General features: G+C 43.7%; 1 protein-coding gene across 1 annotated transcript; it reads right to left on the bottom strand.

Annotated features, from left to right (window-relative positions):
* Positions 1–2,310: 2,310 nt before the first annotated feature.
* On the bottom strand, positions 2,311–10,815 carry LOC143768214 (gastrula zinc finger protein XlCGF66.1-like). Its single transcript, XM_077256908.1, has 6 exons — positions 10,810–10,815; positions 10,328–10,451; positions 10,153–10,247; positions 9,864–9,954; positions 3,747–4,094; positions 2,311–2,396 (listed from the first exon to the last, which is right to left on the bottom strand). The coding sequence occupies exons 1-6, from the start codon at positions 10,813–10,815 to the stop codon at positions 2,311–2,313; spliced, it is 750 nt and encodes a 249-aa protein (XP_077113023.1).
* Positions 10,816–17,328: the final 6,513 nt, after the last annotated feature.

Below are 17,328 nucleotides of genomic sequence, written 5' to 3'. Positions count from 1 at the left end.
ATTTTCCACCTTTTGGGGTTTCCCCTCCTGTTTCCCCCTTCTCATGTTATGATTTATAATTATAAATATAAAATACTTTCTATTACCCTAGTTGTGTATCATATTTGTAGGTCTAATGCATTTCTAGCAGGTTCACAACATTTTGCTTGATTGTTTATGCATATGCTAATATACACAGCTCTGCCACATATTCATATTTACATACACCCAACTGTGCTAAATATGCACATTTACATACACATACATTACCCCATTTTGCAGTTCCTTCTAGGTCATGTGATTGATAACATGATCTGACAGGTCCTTGAGCTAGTCGGGTGGAAGGTTCTTCAGCTGATCACTGAGGGCATACAGACTCTGCAGGTCCCAGTACTTTCCTCTTCCTTCTGCTTTGCACTAGTTAGATAAATGTGGGGCTGGAGGAGAGAGATCAGTTCTCTCAGTGATCATTGTTCTCCTCTGTCACAGGAAGCTGCCTTCAGCATATAAACACACACTCACTTATTAGGAAGATTTTGTCTTGCTAAAAGTGTGTCTTTTAGTACAAAAAATTCAGTAAGTCGTAAAGTAATTTCAGTTTCTCATCAAATTATATGACCATCTGTTATGTGTTTTTGTACAATTTGTCAATAACATATACCGTATTTTTTGGACCATAAGACGCACTTTTTGGCAGCGCGAGTGAGATCCACTGTGATTCCACTCACAGGAGGCAGAAAAATGTCCCTGCTGCCTGGCTGCAGTGCTGGGGAAACCACTGATGCTGATTATTAAAGTGCAGTGAATATTCATTAGCCGCTTCCCCGCCCACCTGTCAGCTGAGCAGTGAGAGGGGAGCAGCCATTGAATAATCCTTCACTTAAGCAGCGACAAACATGGTTTCCTCAGTGCTGGATTCCTTCAGCGGCAGGGGGAGACTAGATCGCCGCATACCAGCCTGGCTGTGCTGGATGCTGAGGCATAAGGACCTGTGTGTTGTCAGGAAGTGGGTGGGCTGGAGCATCACATGGCAGCACAGAGCCCTCCCTCTTCTGATGTCATCACAGGTCCTTCAGACACCGCACTAGAATCTGCAGGCTTACTGTTATGACCTGTGCTGTGGAGAGGCAACAAGAGGGAGGGCTCTGTGTGTGGGATCATGGGATGCTCCAGCTTTTCACCTCACCACAGCATGGCTGGCTGGCTGCCACAATTAATAGGTTAGTCACTCCAACACACAATAAAGCACTCTGACACTCCTGTGGTGAACTCTAACTCCCAGCATGCCATAGCATCTGCAGGACATGCTAGGAGTTATAGTTCTCCAATGGGATCTCAAAGCAGCACTCCAGTATTAGTTTTCAGTGCTGGAAAATATAAGCCCTGTGCCCCCATTCTTATACTCACTCTCCAGTGTCTTCATATAGTACTTTACAGACACCACACTGGTTCCGCAGCACCATCTTCTACCCGTAGCTTCCAACATAATAACATACTATTATATATAATAACACCACATATAATAGTATGTTATTTATGTTACTAAATATTTTATTTATTATTATTATATTTTTTTGCTTCAAATATTTTTTTCCCTATTTTCCACCTCTACAGTAAAACCTGGGTGCATCTTATAGTCCGAAAAATACGGTATAGTTTCTACCTGACAGCAACATACAATTTTCCAGTGATTCATTTTTCATACTCTAGGTATAATAATGGCTTCGCCGTGTGGGATTTTTGATGTTAAGAAGGGGTGTTCACTACTTGTACAACCACTTCTCATTCCTCATGCTTGATCCTGTTGAAAAAAAACAATTATTCAAACCTTCCATACCAGCAGCGTTCCAGCGGTGTTGCCACTTGCACTCCTAGGGCTCATGTGAGGTTGTTATGTCATGTGAGCCCTGCGCCAAATCAGTGATGGTGTCAGAGTCCCCACCTTTTCGCAAAATGAACATTAATATAAAATTGGAGAGCAGCCAATCCCCTGGCTTCCTGTTGATGTTCAAAACGTCTGAAGGTGGGAACAGTGAGGCTGGTGCTGATTGGCAGCAGTGCTCATGTGATGTAACAATCTCATGAACCTCGGGAACGCGAGTACAGAAACTGATTCAACGGCATTGGCAAGGAAGGTGAGTACAAGTGTTTTGATTTTTACCAAGCTAATCATGAGGAATGACAAGAGGTTTTCCTAGTAGTGGACAAACCCTTTAAGAAGATACAATGTTCAGTTAAAACATTTTCCAAATTCTGAACATGAAAAATACTTTTTCCCTGTGCAACGTCTCTGATGTTTATTAACAATTTCTGGATAAAACATTTCACACATTAAGCACATGAAAAAGGCTTCTTCGCTGTGTGGGTACACTGGTGTCTATTAAGATTCGATTTCCGGTTAAAACCTTTACCACATTCTGAACAGGAAAAAGGCTTCTCCCCTGTGTGGGTTCTGTGGTGCATAACCAAAGCTGATTTCTGGTTAAAACATTTCCCACATTCTGAACAGAAAAAAGGCTTCTCCCCTGTGTGAGTCCTCTGATGGGTATTAAGATTCGCTTTCCGGTTAAAACATTTTCCACATTCTGAACAGGAAAAATACTTCACCCCTGTGTGGGTTGTCTGGTGCTTAACAAAATTTGATTCATTTGTAAAATATTTCCCGCATTCTGAACAGAAAAGAGGCTTCTCCCCTGTGTGGGTTCTTGTTGTGAATTCTGCTTTTTGGCTCCCTCCGGTGGTTGTAGGTGGTAATGCAGATGTCCCTGGATTGCAGCCCTGGTCAGGTGTATCTGCTGATTGCAGTTCTGACTGGGGTATTTAGGTGTGTAGGATTCATTAGTCCTTGCCAGTTGTCCATTGTTTTTGGAGGTTTTGTCCTTGCCTGGTTCCTTCTGCCTTGTTGCCAAATCTGCAAAGATAAGTGTCTGGTTTTTGTGGCACACATGTTGTGTGCTTAATAATTTAATGCTATTCATTGTTTTTTTGTCCAGCTTAGATTGTATCAGTGTTTTTTCAGTCTTGTTGGATTCTCAGGAGTTGCAGATATACATTCCATGTCATTAGTTTGATTGTGGAACTTTTTGTATTATCTGCTGTGGATATTTTTAGAGTTTTAATACTAACCACTTAGTATTCTGTCCTATCTTTCCCTGTTTAGCTAGAGGGGCCTCTTTTGCTGAAATCTGTTTTCCTGCCTGTGTGTGTCTTTCCTCTCCTATTCACAGTCAATATTTGTGGGGAGCTGCCTATTCTTTGGGGTTCTGCTCTGAGGCAAGTTAGTATTCCTATTTCCATCTATAGGGGTATTTAGTCCTCCTGCTGTGTCGAGGTGTCTAGGGTTTGTTAGGCACACCCCACGGCTACTTCTAGTTGCGGTGTTAGTTCAGGGTTTGCGGTCAGTACAGATTCCACTTCTCCTGAGAAAGTTTCATGTGGCTCCAAAGTCACCGGATCATAACCGGTTCTTTGATGAATATTTAGATTTGCTTTCCGGTTAAAAAACTTTCCACATTCTGAACAGGAAAAAATGCTTCTCTCCAGTGTGAATTCTCTTGTGCTTAACAAAATCTGATTTCTGGTTAAAACATTTCCCACATTCTGAACATGAAAAAGGCTTCTTCCCTGTGTGAAATCTTTGGTGTACAACAAGATTGCATTTCTGGTTAAAGCATTTCCCACATTGTGCACACGCAAAAGGCTTCTCCCCTGTGTGAGTTCTCTGGTGCTTAACAAAATTTGATTTATGGTTAAAACATTTCCCACACTTGGGACAAAAAAATCTGTTCTCTGCTGTTTGAATTTTTTTTGTTTAAGAAAAGAGTTTTCAAGGGGAAAACTATTGGCATTTTCTAAAGGTGAAAATGACTTTCTTGCTTTTGGAGCAATTTGTTTTTTAATGCTTATTTTGTGACTTTGATTTTCCTTAGTAGTCGGTAATAAATCAGAAGACAGGACCTGTTTCAAAGGATCAGATGACAGGTCTTTGCTGTAAAGGGATAATGATAGATCTGGAGTCATGGTATTCACTTCAACTGTATCCTGTGGGATCTCAAGATCATCTGATTTAAAAATTGAAGATGTCAGCTGTCCCTCTGATCTCCTGGTACAGTCATCTGGCAAGAATAAAACTAATTATTATTTTTGAATAAAATATCGTTGATTTTTATATTTTTTTAACATTTCTACTTAAACTGTCTGTAAAATTAGCAAGTTATGTAAAAAAAGAATTACTCACAAGACAATGACAGTTCACAGTCTTCAACTGTTTATTGATTCTGCCTCTCAAAATTAGAATAAAAATCCACCCAACAGAGTTATGTAGGCAAAACTTATGCCAATAAAACTTTACTCACCTCACAAAAAATAGCCCTGAAATAAGTCCATCATGTGTCAATGGAAAACCAGAGGTTTCCAAATTATTAGTGGTTCAAATGCTCTTGAAAAGCAACATGGCTTCCACAAACCTATCCAGCAATATCCGCTATCCCAAAATTCAAATCTTCTCCCTGCTTTAGAGCCTTGCAGTTGGCTCAAACTACATTTAGCATCCATGTATTTGGCTTTACTACAGGGAGAGAAAGCCACTTACCGTAATTTATGGTGTGTATGTGTCTCCAGAAGCACAATCTGGGCACTTGGTGTTGGATAATAAAATGGCAAATGTGCTATTTTCACTCTCCAACGTCCACTGCATGCTAGTTTCTGGAAAGTGGCTGTGGAGTCAATATTGTCACTACTCCCTATAGATTAATTCACAGAGGGCTATAATTTCCAAAATGGAGTCACTTTATGAGGATTTCTACTGCCTGGTTTTCTGCCATTTTGTTATATTAGGGATTTTGCAAATGGTGTGTGCCATCTTCTCTGGGATCTGCTACTGTGACATCTGCTTCTGTCACCAGGAGCCACCTTATTAATTCTGCAGACGGTGTTGTTGATGTAGGAAATGTTGGAACCAGAAGCTCTGGGTGGAACAGGCCCTGTTCAGCCACTAAGATTAGGGTGACTGGAACCTCTAGTACCATCCAGTCGGGAAGCTGCCAGATACAGCCTTGTTCTCTTCTGGTTCAGGCCTCTGTGCTCAACTCACAGCTTGTTTATTTGTTTCTTGTTGTAATCCCTGATCGTTTACGGCCTACTCTTGTGTCTTCTCATTTTGTATTATCTCTGCCCTTCTGGTTATGACCCAGCTACCTGATTATTCTTCTTCCCTCTCACATCACAGAACAGCACGTAACACCATGGCTCAAGCCTAGAGGTCTCTGTGTAAGTCCAGATTATGTATAAGAGTTAAAAGGCGATGAGCAAGGCAATCTTCAGGATCTGGAAAACGAGTTGATAGTGCCAAGCCTGTTCACGGTAGACATTTTTTGGGGCTGCCAGGTGACCACGAACAGTGCCCCAATTCATTGGGACTGCAAACTATTTCAGAAAGATCTGCAGTCAAATAGCTAAATGGCGCTCCTTCTCTTCTTAACTTGCCATGTGCCCAGACAGTAGTGTACAACAGTTTATAGGGCATTGCCGGATTCAAGAGAAATTTGAAAATAATTTGTTAGTTCCATTTGTTTCCTTTTATGCTCTGTGAAGAATTCCAAAGTTATCACCATATAAAGTGACGCAGCTCAGATTTGAAAAATGGGCCCTGATTAAAAACAGAAATAAATCAGACTATTTTTGGCAATAACTACTGTAGTCAAAAACTGAATATAGACAACACATCTACTGAAATGATCAAACGCAATAGTCTTCTTTAAAAAAAAATGAGTAACTAGTGGTGAAACCTCTCTGGGGTAATTAGAGTACGAGGATTGGTGGCTCTTGGTAATCTAAACTATCGTAAGGGCCAATATTTTCTGTCAGAGTTTCAATAAGAAATATTAGACATTTAAAGAGAACTTTTTATAATAGTGCAGAGCTGAGGTGTCTTAAATTTAGATCTCGAGCATTTGGCAGAGGAAATAGAGACCTTTTTTTAAAAAAGATACCAGGGAATTGAAGACTCACATAAATGAGGCAGACCTATCCCACCACAAATTAAACTATTATACAGAATGAACGTATAAAAAAATACATTTTTTTATTCTATGTTGCATCTTTAACAACAAAATATGTTTAAGGGGAGAGCTCCAAACTAAAGCTGGAGTTACACTAATTTATAATGGACCATTGGAGCTACTGAGAGTCCTGACCAGAAGAGTAGAGAAAGTATTAGTGCTCCCCATTTCAGGAGAGATTGTGCAGTAATCTGAATTCCTTAGGATGGAAAACATAATGGAATTCATGACGTGGAATGAATCCATGAAACCAGGGCTCGAGCCAACACATCTACTGCAATATGTATATTACAGCCATCAGTCACAGACAGCTTAGAGATGTAAAACATTACACCTGTGCCATGATATATGTAGTTTATCACAATCCTCCATGAAGTTAGTCGGTTTAAAAAGAAATTGAAAATTCAGTATAAAGGGAAACTCTGCTGTTATAGTACAGAAATTCACATCTGCCCTCACTGCACATTTAATGTTGTCAATCATAAAAGCAAAGTTTGGCCAGAAAGAGAAGATAGATTCATCCAATAAGATATCAGGGTTCTAGGAAACCAACAGCATCATTACCCTCTGCTTTCTCTTAAGCTTCTTTCACATTTCCGTCGGCACTCTCCCGTCCTGCTGCGTCGCCGAGACGTAGTAACGGACGTTAACAAAATAGTGTCAAAACGTATGTGACGGGTGCACTGGGCCGTCTTTCTGACAGACCCGTTGAGATTATGTGCACCTGTTGTGTATGCATCTTCGCAGCGGTTTTCCGCTGCGAAAACGCATACACAACACAAACCAGGTTAAAAAATAATTTAAAAAAATATATATATATCAATATTCTCACCTACCGGCGTCCCACGCAGCGTTACCGAGACCGCGACTTCTCGCGAGATTTCGCAATGTATTACTAGGAATGCTAGCTGCCGGAAGCATCGGTAACGCTGCTCGGGACGCTGGTAGGTGAGAATATTGCAATTTTTTATTTTTTTTAATTATTTTTAACACTTTATCTTGTTACTATTGATGCTGCATAGGCAGAGAAAGAGAGCGAGCGAGAGAGAATTTCCATGACGGAAAATTCTTCCACGCATGCTCAGTTTGAAAAGACGGGACCCCTGACGAAGCCACCGTAGTGTTGCGACACGCGTTGGGTCACCGCTTCACCTGATTATACTAGGTTGCTTACCACTTGTAGCTGACTGATGGTATCGTATGCATTCGGCTCTATGTGAGGTCCTCTGTTATTTTCCTTAGTCAGCTATAGCTGCTAATGGTAGTTAGGATCATCATGATTCGTGTGTATTTCTAATGCTACGTTCACATTAGCGTTGTGCGGCGCAGCGTCGGGTGCAGCCGCAGCGACGCATGCGTCATGCGCCCCTATATTTAACATGGGGGCGCATGGACATGCGTTGTTTTGCGTTTTGTGACGCATGCGTCTTTTTTGGCGCAAGCGTCAGGGCGCAGAGGACGCTGCCTGTAGCATTTTTTTGCGCTAAAAAAAAGAACGCATGCGTCACAAAATGCTATGTTATGCATGCGTTGTGCATGCGTTGTTTGTGCGTTGTGCGTTGCGTCCCCGACGCAATGCCCAACAACGCAAATGTGAACGTAGCATAATAGAGGGATCCTCTACTAGTGGGAGCGGCATTGGTTATATTGCTAATAGCACTGTGTTTCCTTGTGTGATATAGTGCCACCTTGTACAGATATGATACTGTCACACAGCAACTATTCTCCCTTACTATTGCCCATACTGCACTTTAGTAGGGAGGTGCTACACTAAGAGGTTATTCCATCTGTCAAGTTCAGTTTGCACATACTAACCCTTTCCCCTATTATTGCTTAATTTGCACCTTGGGGAGGAGCGTTTTTCAGTGGTTATTTCACATTTTTGGATTCATGTAATGGTTTTGTCCTAATATAGGACAGTGAACCACAATGCTGTCCATATAGGCACCCTATTCAGGGTCAGGGGTCCTAGTAAACCTGCGCAGGTGTTAGCCATATTGTGAGCTTTGTGTATAGGAAAATATGTTTCCTTTTTTAACTGTTTTTAAAAAACAGTTTATATGTTTTGACTTGTTATTGTACTTGAATAAAGAGCTGTGTTCACTTTAGCCAAATCCATATGTGTGGTGATCCCCGTTTTCATGACCTACGCTTTTCTGACTTTACTTTACTCTTGTCTAATGTGGTAGGCCAGGGTGCAGATCCCACTCTTTTTGACTGTGGTGCCCCCTCAATGCTTATTTCTTGAAAAGACGGGACCCGTCGCTGGATTCCTGCTTTGCACGCAGTTTGAGATCCTGCATTTTCTCATAGACTTGTATTAGCGATGGATTGTGACGGATGGCCATCCGTTTCATCCGTCATGCACTGGATCCTGCGTAAAAAAAACGGTCCGTCGGGCAGAGCAAACGTTCAGAGGAACGTTTTTTCTGCAGGTCGGAAAATCGGTCAGCGACACATCCAGCGCTGCCCCTCACTGGCTACAATGGAAGCCTATGGGAGCAGGATGCGTCGCTGACCGATTTTCCAATGTTTTTTTTACGCAGGATCCAGTGCATGATGGATGAAACGGATGGCCATCCATCGCTAATACAAGTCTATGAGAAAATGCAATATCCTGTATTCTCAAAAATTGACGTATCTCAACAGGAGCTGAAAGACAGATGTGTGAAAGAGGCCTTAGGCTATGTGCACACGTAGGTCGGGTCCTCTGCGGGTTCTCCCGCAGCGGATTTGATAAATCTGCAGGGCAAAACCGCTGCGGTTATCCCTGTAGATTTATCGCGGTTTGTTTTGCGGTTTCCGCTGCGGGTTTACTCCTATACTATTGATGCTGCATATGCAGCAATATGCAGCATCAATAGTAATGGTAAAAATAATAAAAAAATGGTTTATACTCACCCTCTGACGTCCCGATCTCCTCGGTGCTGCACGCGGCGGTCTGGTTCCAAAGATGCTGTGTGAGAAGGACCTTCGTGACGTCACGGTCATGTGACCGCGACGTCATCGCAGGTCCTGCTCGCACAGCAACCCTGACCCTGCCGCGTGCAGCGCTGAGAGGCGGGAGGACTTCAGGAGCCATCAGAATGTGAGTATATCATTATTTTTTATTTTAATTCTTTTTTTTTTTTCACAAATATGGTTCCCAGAGCCTGGAGGAGAGTCTCCTCTCCTCCACCCCAGGTACCATCTGCACATGATCCGCTTACTTCCCGCATCGTGGGCACAGCCCCATGCAGGAAGTAAGCGGATCAATGCATTCCTATGTGTGCAGAATCACCGCGATTCTGCACAAAAGAAGTGACATGCTGCAGAATGTAAACCGCTGTGTTTCTGCGCGGTTTTTCCCGCAGCATGTGCACAGCGGATTGCGGTTTCCATAGGGTTTACATGTAACTGTAAACGCAATGGAAACTGCTGCGGACCCGCAGCTGCAGAAACGCTGCGGATCCGTGGTAAAACCCACAAAGTGTGAACATGGCCTAACAGACCCATCATAATATTTTTCTTAAAGTGATTTTTTTTTTTTACTTGTGAGCACATTCCACGTACGCTGTCATTTGGCTATGTAGTTTACAGATCTGGGCAGGTAAGGGTCAGCATCTTCTAAACCCAGGGGATAGGTAGATCCTCCAGGTTGTAAGTTCTATAGAAGAAGGCTTTCAATACCCAAAGTAATTTGAACAGTTTTGGGTGACTGAATATGCCATGTTCCATAGCAAAATGGTGATTTTGGTACCGATGTACTACACCACCGATAAAGCAGCCACAGTCGGTAACCGAGAAGAATCTGTGACTTATCTACATTTAGTTGTTACTACTCACCTGGGTAGCCATATGTAGGAATCTCCTCTTTACACCACTCATCACCCCTCACATATGTCTCTGTAGTATTAATATGGGTCAGATCTTCACCCTGAAACAAATATTGTAAAAGTCACCGACAGATGGAGAAGTCTCATCTATGATCAGCTCTAATCCTGCCATCTCCACTGTTCTCATTACACAAGTAAAAAACATATAATACTGGCGGATAAAATAAGACTGAACACAAGACCTTCACAGCCATCTATACATCATAGGGGAGATCTCATGACACCTTCTCTCCATCTACCTGATGATCCTGAGGAACATTGGGATCTTGTTTACAGTTCTGTGGAATAAGAGGACGGGGACATCTCTCTGGTGTTGTCCTCTCACTGGATAGATCTGGAGGAAACACATACAGGGACTGAATTCATTCTTTACATACAGATAATAGGCCGTGTGTATTTAGTCCTATCTATTACCTGGTGATGTGAGGGGCTGGGGAACCTCCATCATGACGTCCTTGTACGGATCTTTGTATCCTTCTAAATACTCCCACTCCTCCATGGCGAAATAGACAGCGACATCCTGACACCTTATAGGAACCTGACACATACAATGATACTGTCATCCCCTGATCCCTTCATCGTGTTACTCAGGGGCTGACTGGCCCAGGTGGCAAAGAGGCAAATGCCCCCCGGGCCACTCCCCCAGCAGCTGTTCAGGGCCGGCTGCCTGGTGGTGGATACAGCCACACAGCAAATTGTGCGCAGCCATGTCCGCTGTATTGTGATGCGGTCGGCAGCAGACACAGCCGCATCACAGTTAGCGCACACGTCTGCGCTGGGGCCGGAAGCTATGCTTGGCTGTCACCTTGATGGCTGCACAGCTTCTGCTCCCTTCATGTTCTCTATACTTCCAGGTTAGGTGTCAAACATGTGCGATGGCGTCATCACGTACGCACCGACATGTCCCGAAAGCTAGAAGCAGAGAGGTGCTGCAGGGGAGCGACTGGTGAGGTAAGTATGAAAAACATTTTTGCTTTCTTTATAAAATAAATTTAATAGTGGGTAACGGCAAGTGATTAAGTGGGGGGGGGTGTAAGGAGACTGCACATGATGGAATTTGGGGGTTAAAGGAGACTGCACATAATGGAGTGAGGGGTAAGTGGGGCTGTACATGATGAAGGGGGAGTGGGGCTGTACATGATGAAGGGGGAGTGGGGCTGCACATGATGAGGGGGAGTGAGACTGGACATGATGGAGTTTAGTGGATAAAGGAGACTGCACATGATGAAGTGGGGAGAGTGGGGCTGTACATGGTGGAATGGGGCCGCACGTGATGATGTGGGGGTAAGGGGGATTGCGCATGATGAAGGGAGAGTGGGGCTGCACATGATGAAGTGGGAGGGAGTAAGGGGGACTGCATATGATGAATTGGGGGTTAAGGGGGACTGCACATAATGAAGTGGGGGGTAAGGTGAACTACACATGAAGTGGGGGGTAATGGGGACTGCACATGATAAAGTGAGGGGTAAGATGGACTGCACATGAAGTGGGGGTAAGGGTGACTGCACATGATGAAGTGGGTGGGTAATGGGGACTGCACATGATAAAGTGGGGGGAAGGGGACTGCAAGACTGCACATGATGAAGTGTGCCTGAGGTGGGACTGCTCATGATTAAATGGAAGGGGGATAGGGGGCTGCAAATGATGAAGGGGCACTGCAGGTGAAGCGAGGGGGTGATAGGGGACTGCAATGAATGAAGTAAGGGGACTTCAAATTAAAGTGGGGGGACTGCAAATGATGAATTCAGTGTGAGGGACAGGGGACAGCAATTTAATTGAAGGTGGGGGTGGGGAGAGCAAATGATCATTGAAGAGGGGGTGGGGAGAGCAAATGATCATTGAAAAGGGGGTGGGGAGAGCAAATGATGATCTAGGGGGAGAACAAATAATGAATTTTAAGGGTGGGGGAGTAAATGATGTATTGAATGTGGGGTAGAGCAGTTGATAATGAATAGAGGGTGGGAGAGAAAGACATGACAATGAATTGGGGCGGGAGGGGCATGTAACTATAATGAATCGGAGTTAAGGTACCTTCACACGAAGCGACGCTGCAGCGATAGCGACAACGATGCCGATCGCTGCAGCGTCGCTGTTTGGTCGCTGGAGAGCTGTCACACAGACCGCTCTCCAGCGACCAACGATGCCGAGGTCCCCGGGTAACCAGGGTAAACATCGGGTTGCTAAGCGCAGGGCCACGCTTAGTAACCCGATGTTTACCCTGGTTACCAGCGTAAAAGTAAAAAAACAAACACTACATACTCACCTGCGCGTCCCCCAGCGTCTGCTTCCTGACACTGACTGAGCTCCGGCCCTAACAGCACAGCGGTGACGTCACCGCTGTGCTTTCACTTTCACTTTAGGGCCGGCGCTCAGTCAGTGTCAGGAAGCAGACGCTGGGGGACGCGCAGGTGAGTATGTACTGTTTGGTTTTTTTACTTTTACGCTGGTAACCAGGGTAAACATCGGGTTACTAAGCGCGGCCCTGCGCTTGGTAACCCGATGTTTACCCTGGTTACCAGTGTAAAACATCGCTGGTATCGTTGCTTTTGCTGTCAAACACAACGATACACGGCGATCGGACGACCAAATAAAGTTCTGAACTTTATTAAGCGACCAGCGACATCACAGCAGGATCCTGATCGCTGCTGCATGTCAAACTAAACGATATCGCTAGCCAGGACGCTGCAACGTCATGGATCGCTAGCGATATCGTTACAAAGTCATTTCGTGTGAAGGTACCTGTAGGGTTAGAGTGGTAGGTACATAGTGGGGGGCGTTGAGGATTAAGTGACTGGTAATGAATTGGGAGAAAGAGTACAGGTGCTAATTAATTTATATATTAAATGGGGAAAGTGGCTATTTATAGTTAGTGGGTGCACAGTGGTGGATTATAATTTATATTTGGAATGGTGGGTTAATAATAATAAATAATAATTATAATTTATTTCTATAGTGCCAACATATTCCGCAACACTTTACATTTTAGAGGGGACTTGTACAGACAATGGACATTAAGCATAACAATAAACACATAGATCAACAGATACCAAAAGGAATGAGGGCCCTTCTCGCAAGCTTACAATCTATGAGATTGCATAATAACCAATTATATATTGATTGTGGGTGCACCTCTGTATTCAGATGTGTAGTGTAGAAGAAAGGGAAAAAGTGGGGAATGTGCTCTGGAAGCCGTGCTCTAGGTAACTGTGTTATTTTGTGCAGAGACGAGTCCTGGCTGGAAAAGTGACGGCGGTCTGTGCTGGATGAAAATTTAAAGCAAAGATGAAGGAGTTCAGCTAGAGACGTCACTAGTGAGTCAGTGTATTACCTATACACTGTATGTTATATACAAAGCTCCTGTGTATAATGTCACTGGCAGTGGTGATCACTGTATTACCTGTACACCGACACCTTATACAGATCTCCTGTGTATAATGTCGTGAGTGATCACTGTATTATCTTTACACTGACAGTAAATACAGAGTTTCTGTATACAATGGCACTTAGCATTGTGATTTTTTTTAAATTAATGATCAGTATTGTAGTATACAAGTTGCAAAAGGTGTACACTCCCTGACAGGAGTTATGTCGCTTATCCATGTTATGTAAATAAAAGCTTATAACCTGACGTTAAATTCATCCATTGGTTGTATAAATTATTCTTTTGAAAGTTGAAACCCTCCAAAATGTGGTTTAGGTTTCGAAAAAAAATTGGCATCAATGCAGAAATATTTGTCAGTTAATGGACACAGAATGGTCAGATTTTAGCAAGACAAAAGTTTTGTCGCCTGGTCATATAATGCACCCAATCCTAGTTTACATCCTCACGTGTGCTCAGTAAATGATCGGTTAATTAGTGTGTGTGTATAAAAAGGTCTGGGGTGCTGGGTTTCTTCACTTGAACTGCAACTTAGGTTCTGACAACATGCCAAAAATCCACCCTGCGACCAAGGCCTGGATTATCAAGAGACCAGATGCACTGCAGAGGTGGCAGGCTGTTCTGACCCCAATGGCAGAGGGTCTCAGAAGTTATTACCAAGTCTGCAAACACAAAAAACCAGCTCATAGGGCAGTGGTAACTAGGCTGACCGTATACCTGATCCTAGCACCACAAATAGCAGCAGCCGGGGAACGTACCTACGTTGGTTCTAGACATCTCGCGCCAGCCGGAGAACTAACTAACCCTAAAAGGGAAAAGATAGACCTTTCTTGCCTCCAGAGAAAAGACCCCAAAAGTTGGATACAAGCCCCCAACAAATAATAACGGTGAGGTAAGAAGAAAAGACAAACGTAAGAATGAACTAGGTTTTTAGCAAAGAGAGGCCCACTGACTAATAGCAGAATATAGTAAGATGACTTATACGGTCAGCAAAAACCCTATCAATATTTCCACGCTGAATATTCAAGAACCCCCGAACCGTCTAACGGCCCGGGGGGAGAATATCAGCACCCTAGAGCTTCCAGCAAAATCAGGAATCACATTTAGTGCAAGCTGGACAAAAAAATAAGAGCAATGCAAATAACCAAAAAACAAGGAAGCAGGACTTAGCTTATTTTGCAAGAACCAGGACCAGCAGACAGGAGCAAACAGAACGGAACTGATTACAACGATGCCAGGCACCAGACTGAAAATCCAGGAAGCTTAAATAGCAACACCCCTGGACTAACGAGCCAGGTGGGTACCAAGCTGGGGAAAGAAACTCAAAGTGTCATGTCGCTAGTCTGGTCTGTCTTTAACACCAGACTAAAAATACTGCAAACTTTAAAACTCAAAATATCCCCCTTCACAAGATTTGGCCTTCAGAAATAAGACTCTATAGAAATAAAGGATAAAATGGGTGTCTGTGTGTTCAATGCAAAATGACAGTTGTTGCCCAAAAGGTCTGAGGCTATGTGCACACTTTGCGGATACGCAGCAGTTTCCCATGAGTTTACAGTTCAATGTAAACCTATGGGAAACGAAAAACGCTGTGCACATGCTGCGGAAAAAAACGCGCGGAAACACTGCGGAATACATTCCGCAGCATGTCACTTCTTTTCTGCGGATTTTCACCTGCTCCAATAGGAAACTGCAGATGAAAATCCGCAGAAGAAACCGCAGCAAAAACCGCGGTAAATCCGCAGTAAAAACCGCAGCGGGTTTTCACTGCGGATTTTGGAATTCCGCTGCGAAAAAATCCGCAGTGGAATCCGCAAAGTGTGCACATAGCCTCAAAGATCTAGAAGGAGATTGCCCAAAGAGTCGCTCTTAAAGAGGCAGCAACCATATATTCGCTAAGGTGGGCAACCTGATAAGTGACTCTAAGGCTATGTGCACACGTTGCAGATTTCGTGCAGAACTGCATTTTTTTTTTCTGCGCAGAAACGCTGCAGATCTGCAAGTGATTTACAGTACAATGTAAATCAATGGCAAAAAAAAATGCTGTGTTAATGGTGCGGAAAAATCTGCACGGAAAATGCTGCAGATTCAAAAAAGGACCATGTCAATTCTTTGTGCAGATCTGCTATGTTTCTGCACCTGTTCTGCCTTCCTCCACGTAGGATGCTGTGTGGATTCCAACATACGGCTAAACCTTCATCCACATCCCAGTAAACAGACTGTGTTGATGCTTAAGTCTTATTTAATAGTGTGATGATCGAATAGTGAATGATGTTGCTGTACAAAGTGGATGTTCAGTGAATAATCATAGTGGATGACTGGTGAAAAACTGTAAAGAATAACAGCATATCAGTATATGCACATACAGGGTGCAATCACATAAATAACTGGGACATTACAGCAAGAATTATACAGAGTGCATTACACAGTAATTCTAACAGCACTGCCCTATTCTATACAAAGATGCATCTATCTACATGCAGAGTAAACATACATTAACCTAACTGCAAGCTGCAGAGCATAATCTGCCTAACTATATCAGACTATAGGAGCTGCATAAGGCTCAGATACTAACACAAACATAAGATGCATTTAACCCTTTATAAATGTACCAAGATCCGTTAGGACAGGGGTAGGAAAGTAAGTGAGACAGGAGCACGTGTGCCTCCCTTCAGACCTGAGGAGAAATGGCTACTGAAGCTTGTCTTCCACAAGAAGAATGAGGGCGGGACTTACCCAGAAAACATTGCTCTTCTGAGGGAAAAGTTGGTAAACAACATGAAAAGTAGGCAACTGATGACCTCCAGTGGCCACAACTTGAATAACATGATAATTAACTTTCTGCACATTAAGATGGGCAGAACACTCCCCGCTTGGCGTCAACAGATGCCACAATTAGGTTCTTTTGGGGAAAATAATAATACAAGCTCGGTAACGGGCCTGAGGAACAGTTTGTTCTCCCCAAGCTTGCACACTCTGACCTCTACTTTCCGCACTTTCCCATCTTTGCTGGGAAGGGTCTTGACGACTAGGCCGAGTGGCCACTCGTTCCGATGCAACTGACTGTCTTTGACGAGTACAAAATCGCCAGATTGAATATTTGGGCGGTCTTTCTGCCACTTTGTCCTGGTTTGCAGAGTGGAGAGATACTGTTTCCTCCATCTATCCCAGAAGACGTTGGACACGCTTTGTACTTGCCTCCATTGTCGCCTGTAGAGGTCTTTGTCATTGAATTCTCCGAGTGGAGCTTTCGGGACACAGGTTTTCTGTGTGAGTAACATTGCAGGAGTAAGGATGGATGGATCTCCAGAATCACTGGAAAGTGCTGTCAGTGGCCTGGCATTCATGATGGCTGAGACCTCTGCCAAGAACGTGGATAAACTCTCTTGTGTAAGTCTGGTGTTAGCTTGCAAGAAGATAGAGTCTAGTATTTTGCGTGCTATCCCTATCATCCTTTCCCACGCACCTCCTATGTGCGAAGAGTGTGGTAGATTGAAAGTCCAGGTACATCCTTGCTCGCCTAGATACCTTTCCACATTAGCGATGTCCAGATTGGAAGGGATTTGGAGTTCTCTTGCCGCTCCGACGAAATTCGTACCTCGGTCAGAACGAATATGCTTCACAGGGCCTCTGATTGCGATGAAGCGTCGAAGTGCGTTTATAAAACTTGATGTGTCCATCGATTCGATTACCTCGATATGAATGGTTCTGATGGACAGACACATGAATAGAACTGCCCAACACTTTGCTTCTGTAAGTATTTTCCTAGTCCGTCGTGTAGCCACAGACCAAGGACCGAATACATCTAGTTCACCTTTGGTGAAGGGGGGTTCAGTATTGAGTCTGTCGGGTGGAAGATTGGCCATCTTCGGATTTTGGAATGTGCCCCGGAGTTTGCGACACGTACCACAGTCGAAGATGAGTTTGCTCACTCTTCTCTTGGTTCCAACTATCCATAGTCCAGCCGCCCGTAGGTTTCCTTCAGTGAACAAACGGCCTTGGTGTCTCACTAAGACATGATGATGTTGAATCAGCA

The sequence above is a fragment of the Ranitomeya variabilis genome, chromosome 4 (genome assembly GCF_051348905.1).
Source record: "Ranitomeya variabilis isolate aRanVar5 chromosome 4, aRanVar5.hap1, whole genome shotgun sequence".
Lineage (NCBI taxonomy): Eukaryota > Metazoa > Chordata > Amphibia > Anura > Dendrobatidae > Ranitomeya > Ranitomeya variabilis.
This window is presented reverse-complemented; position numbering and strand designations above follow the sequence as displayed.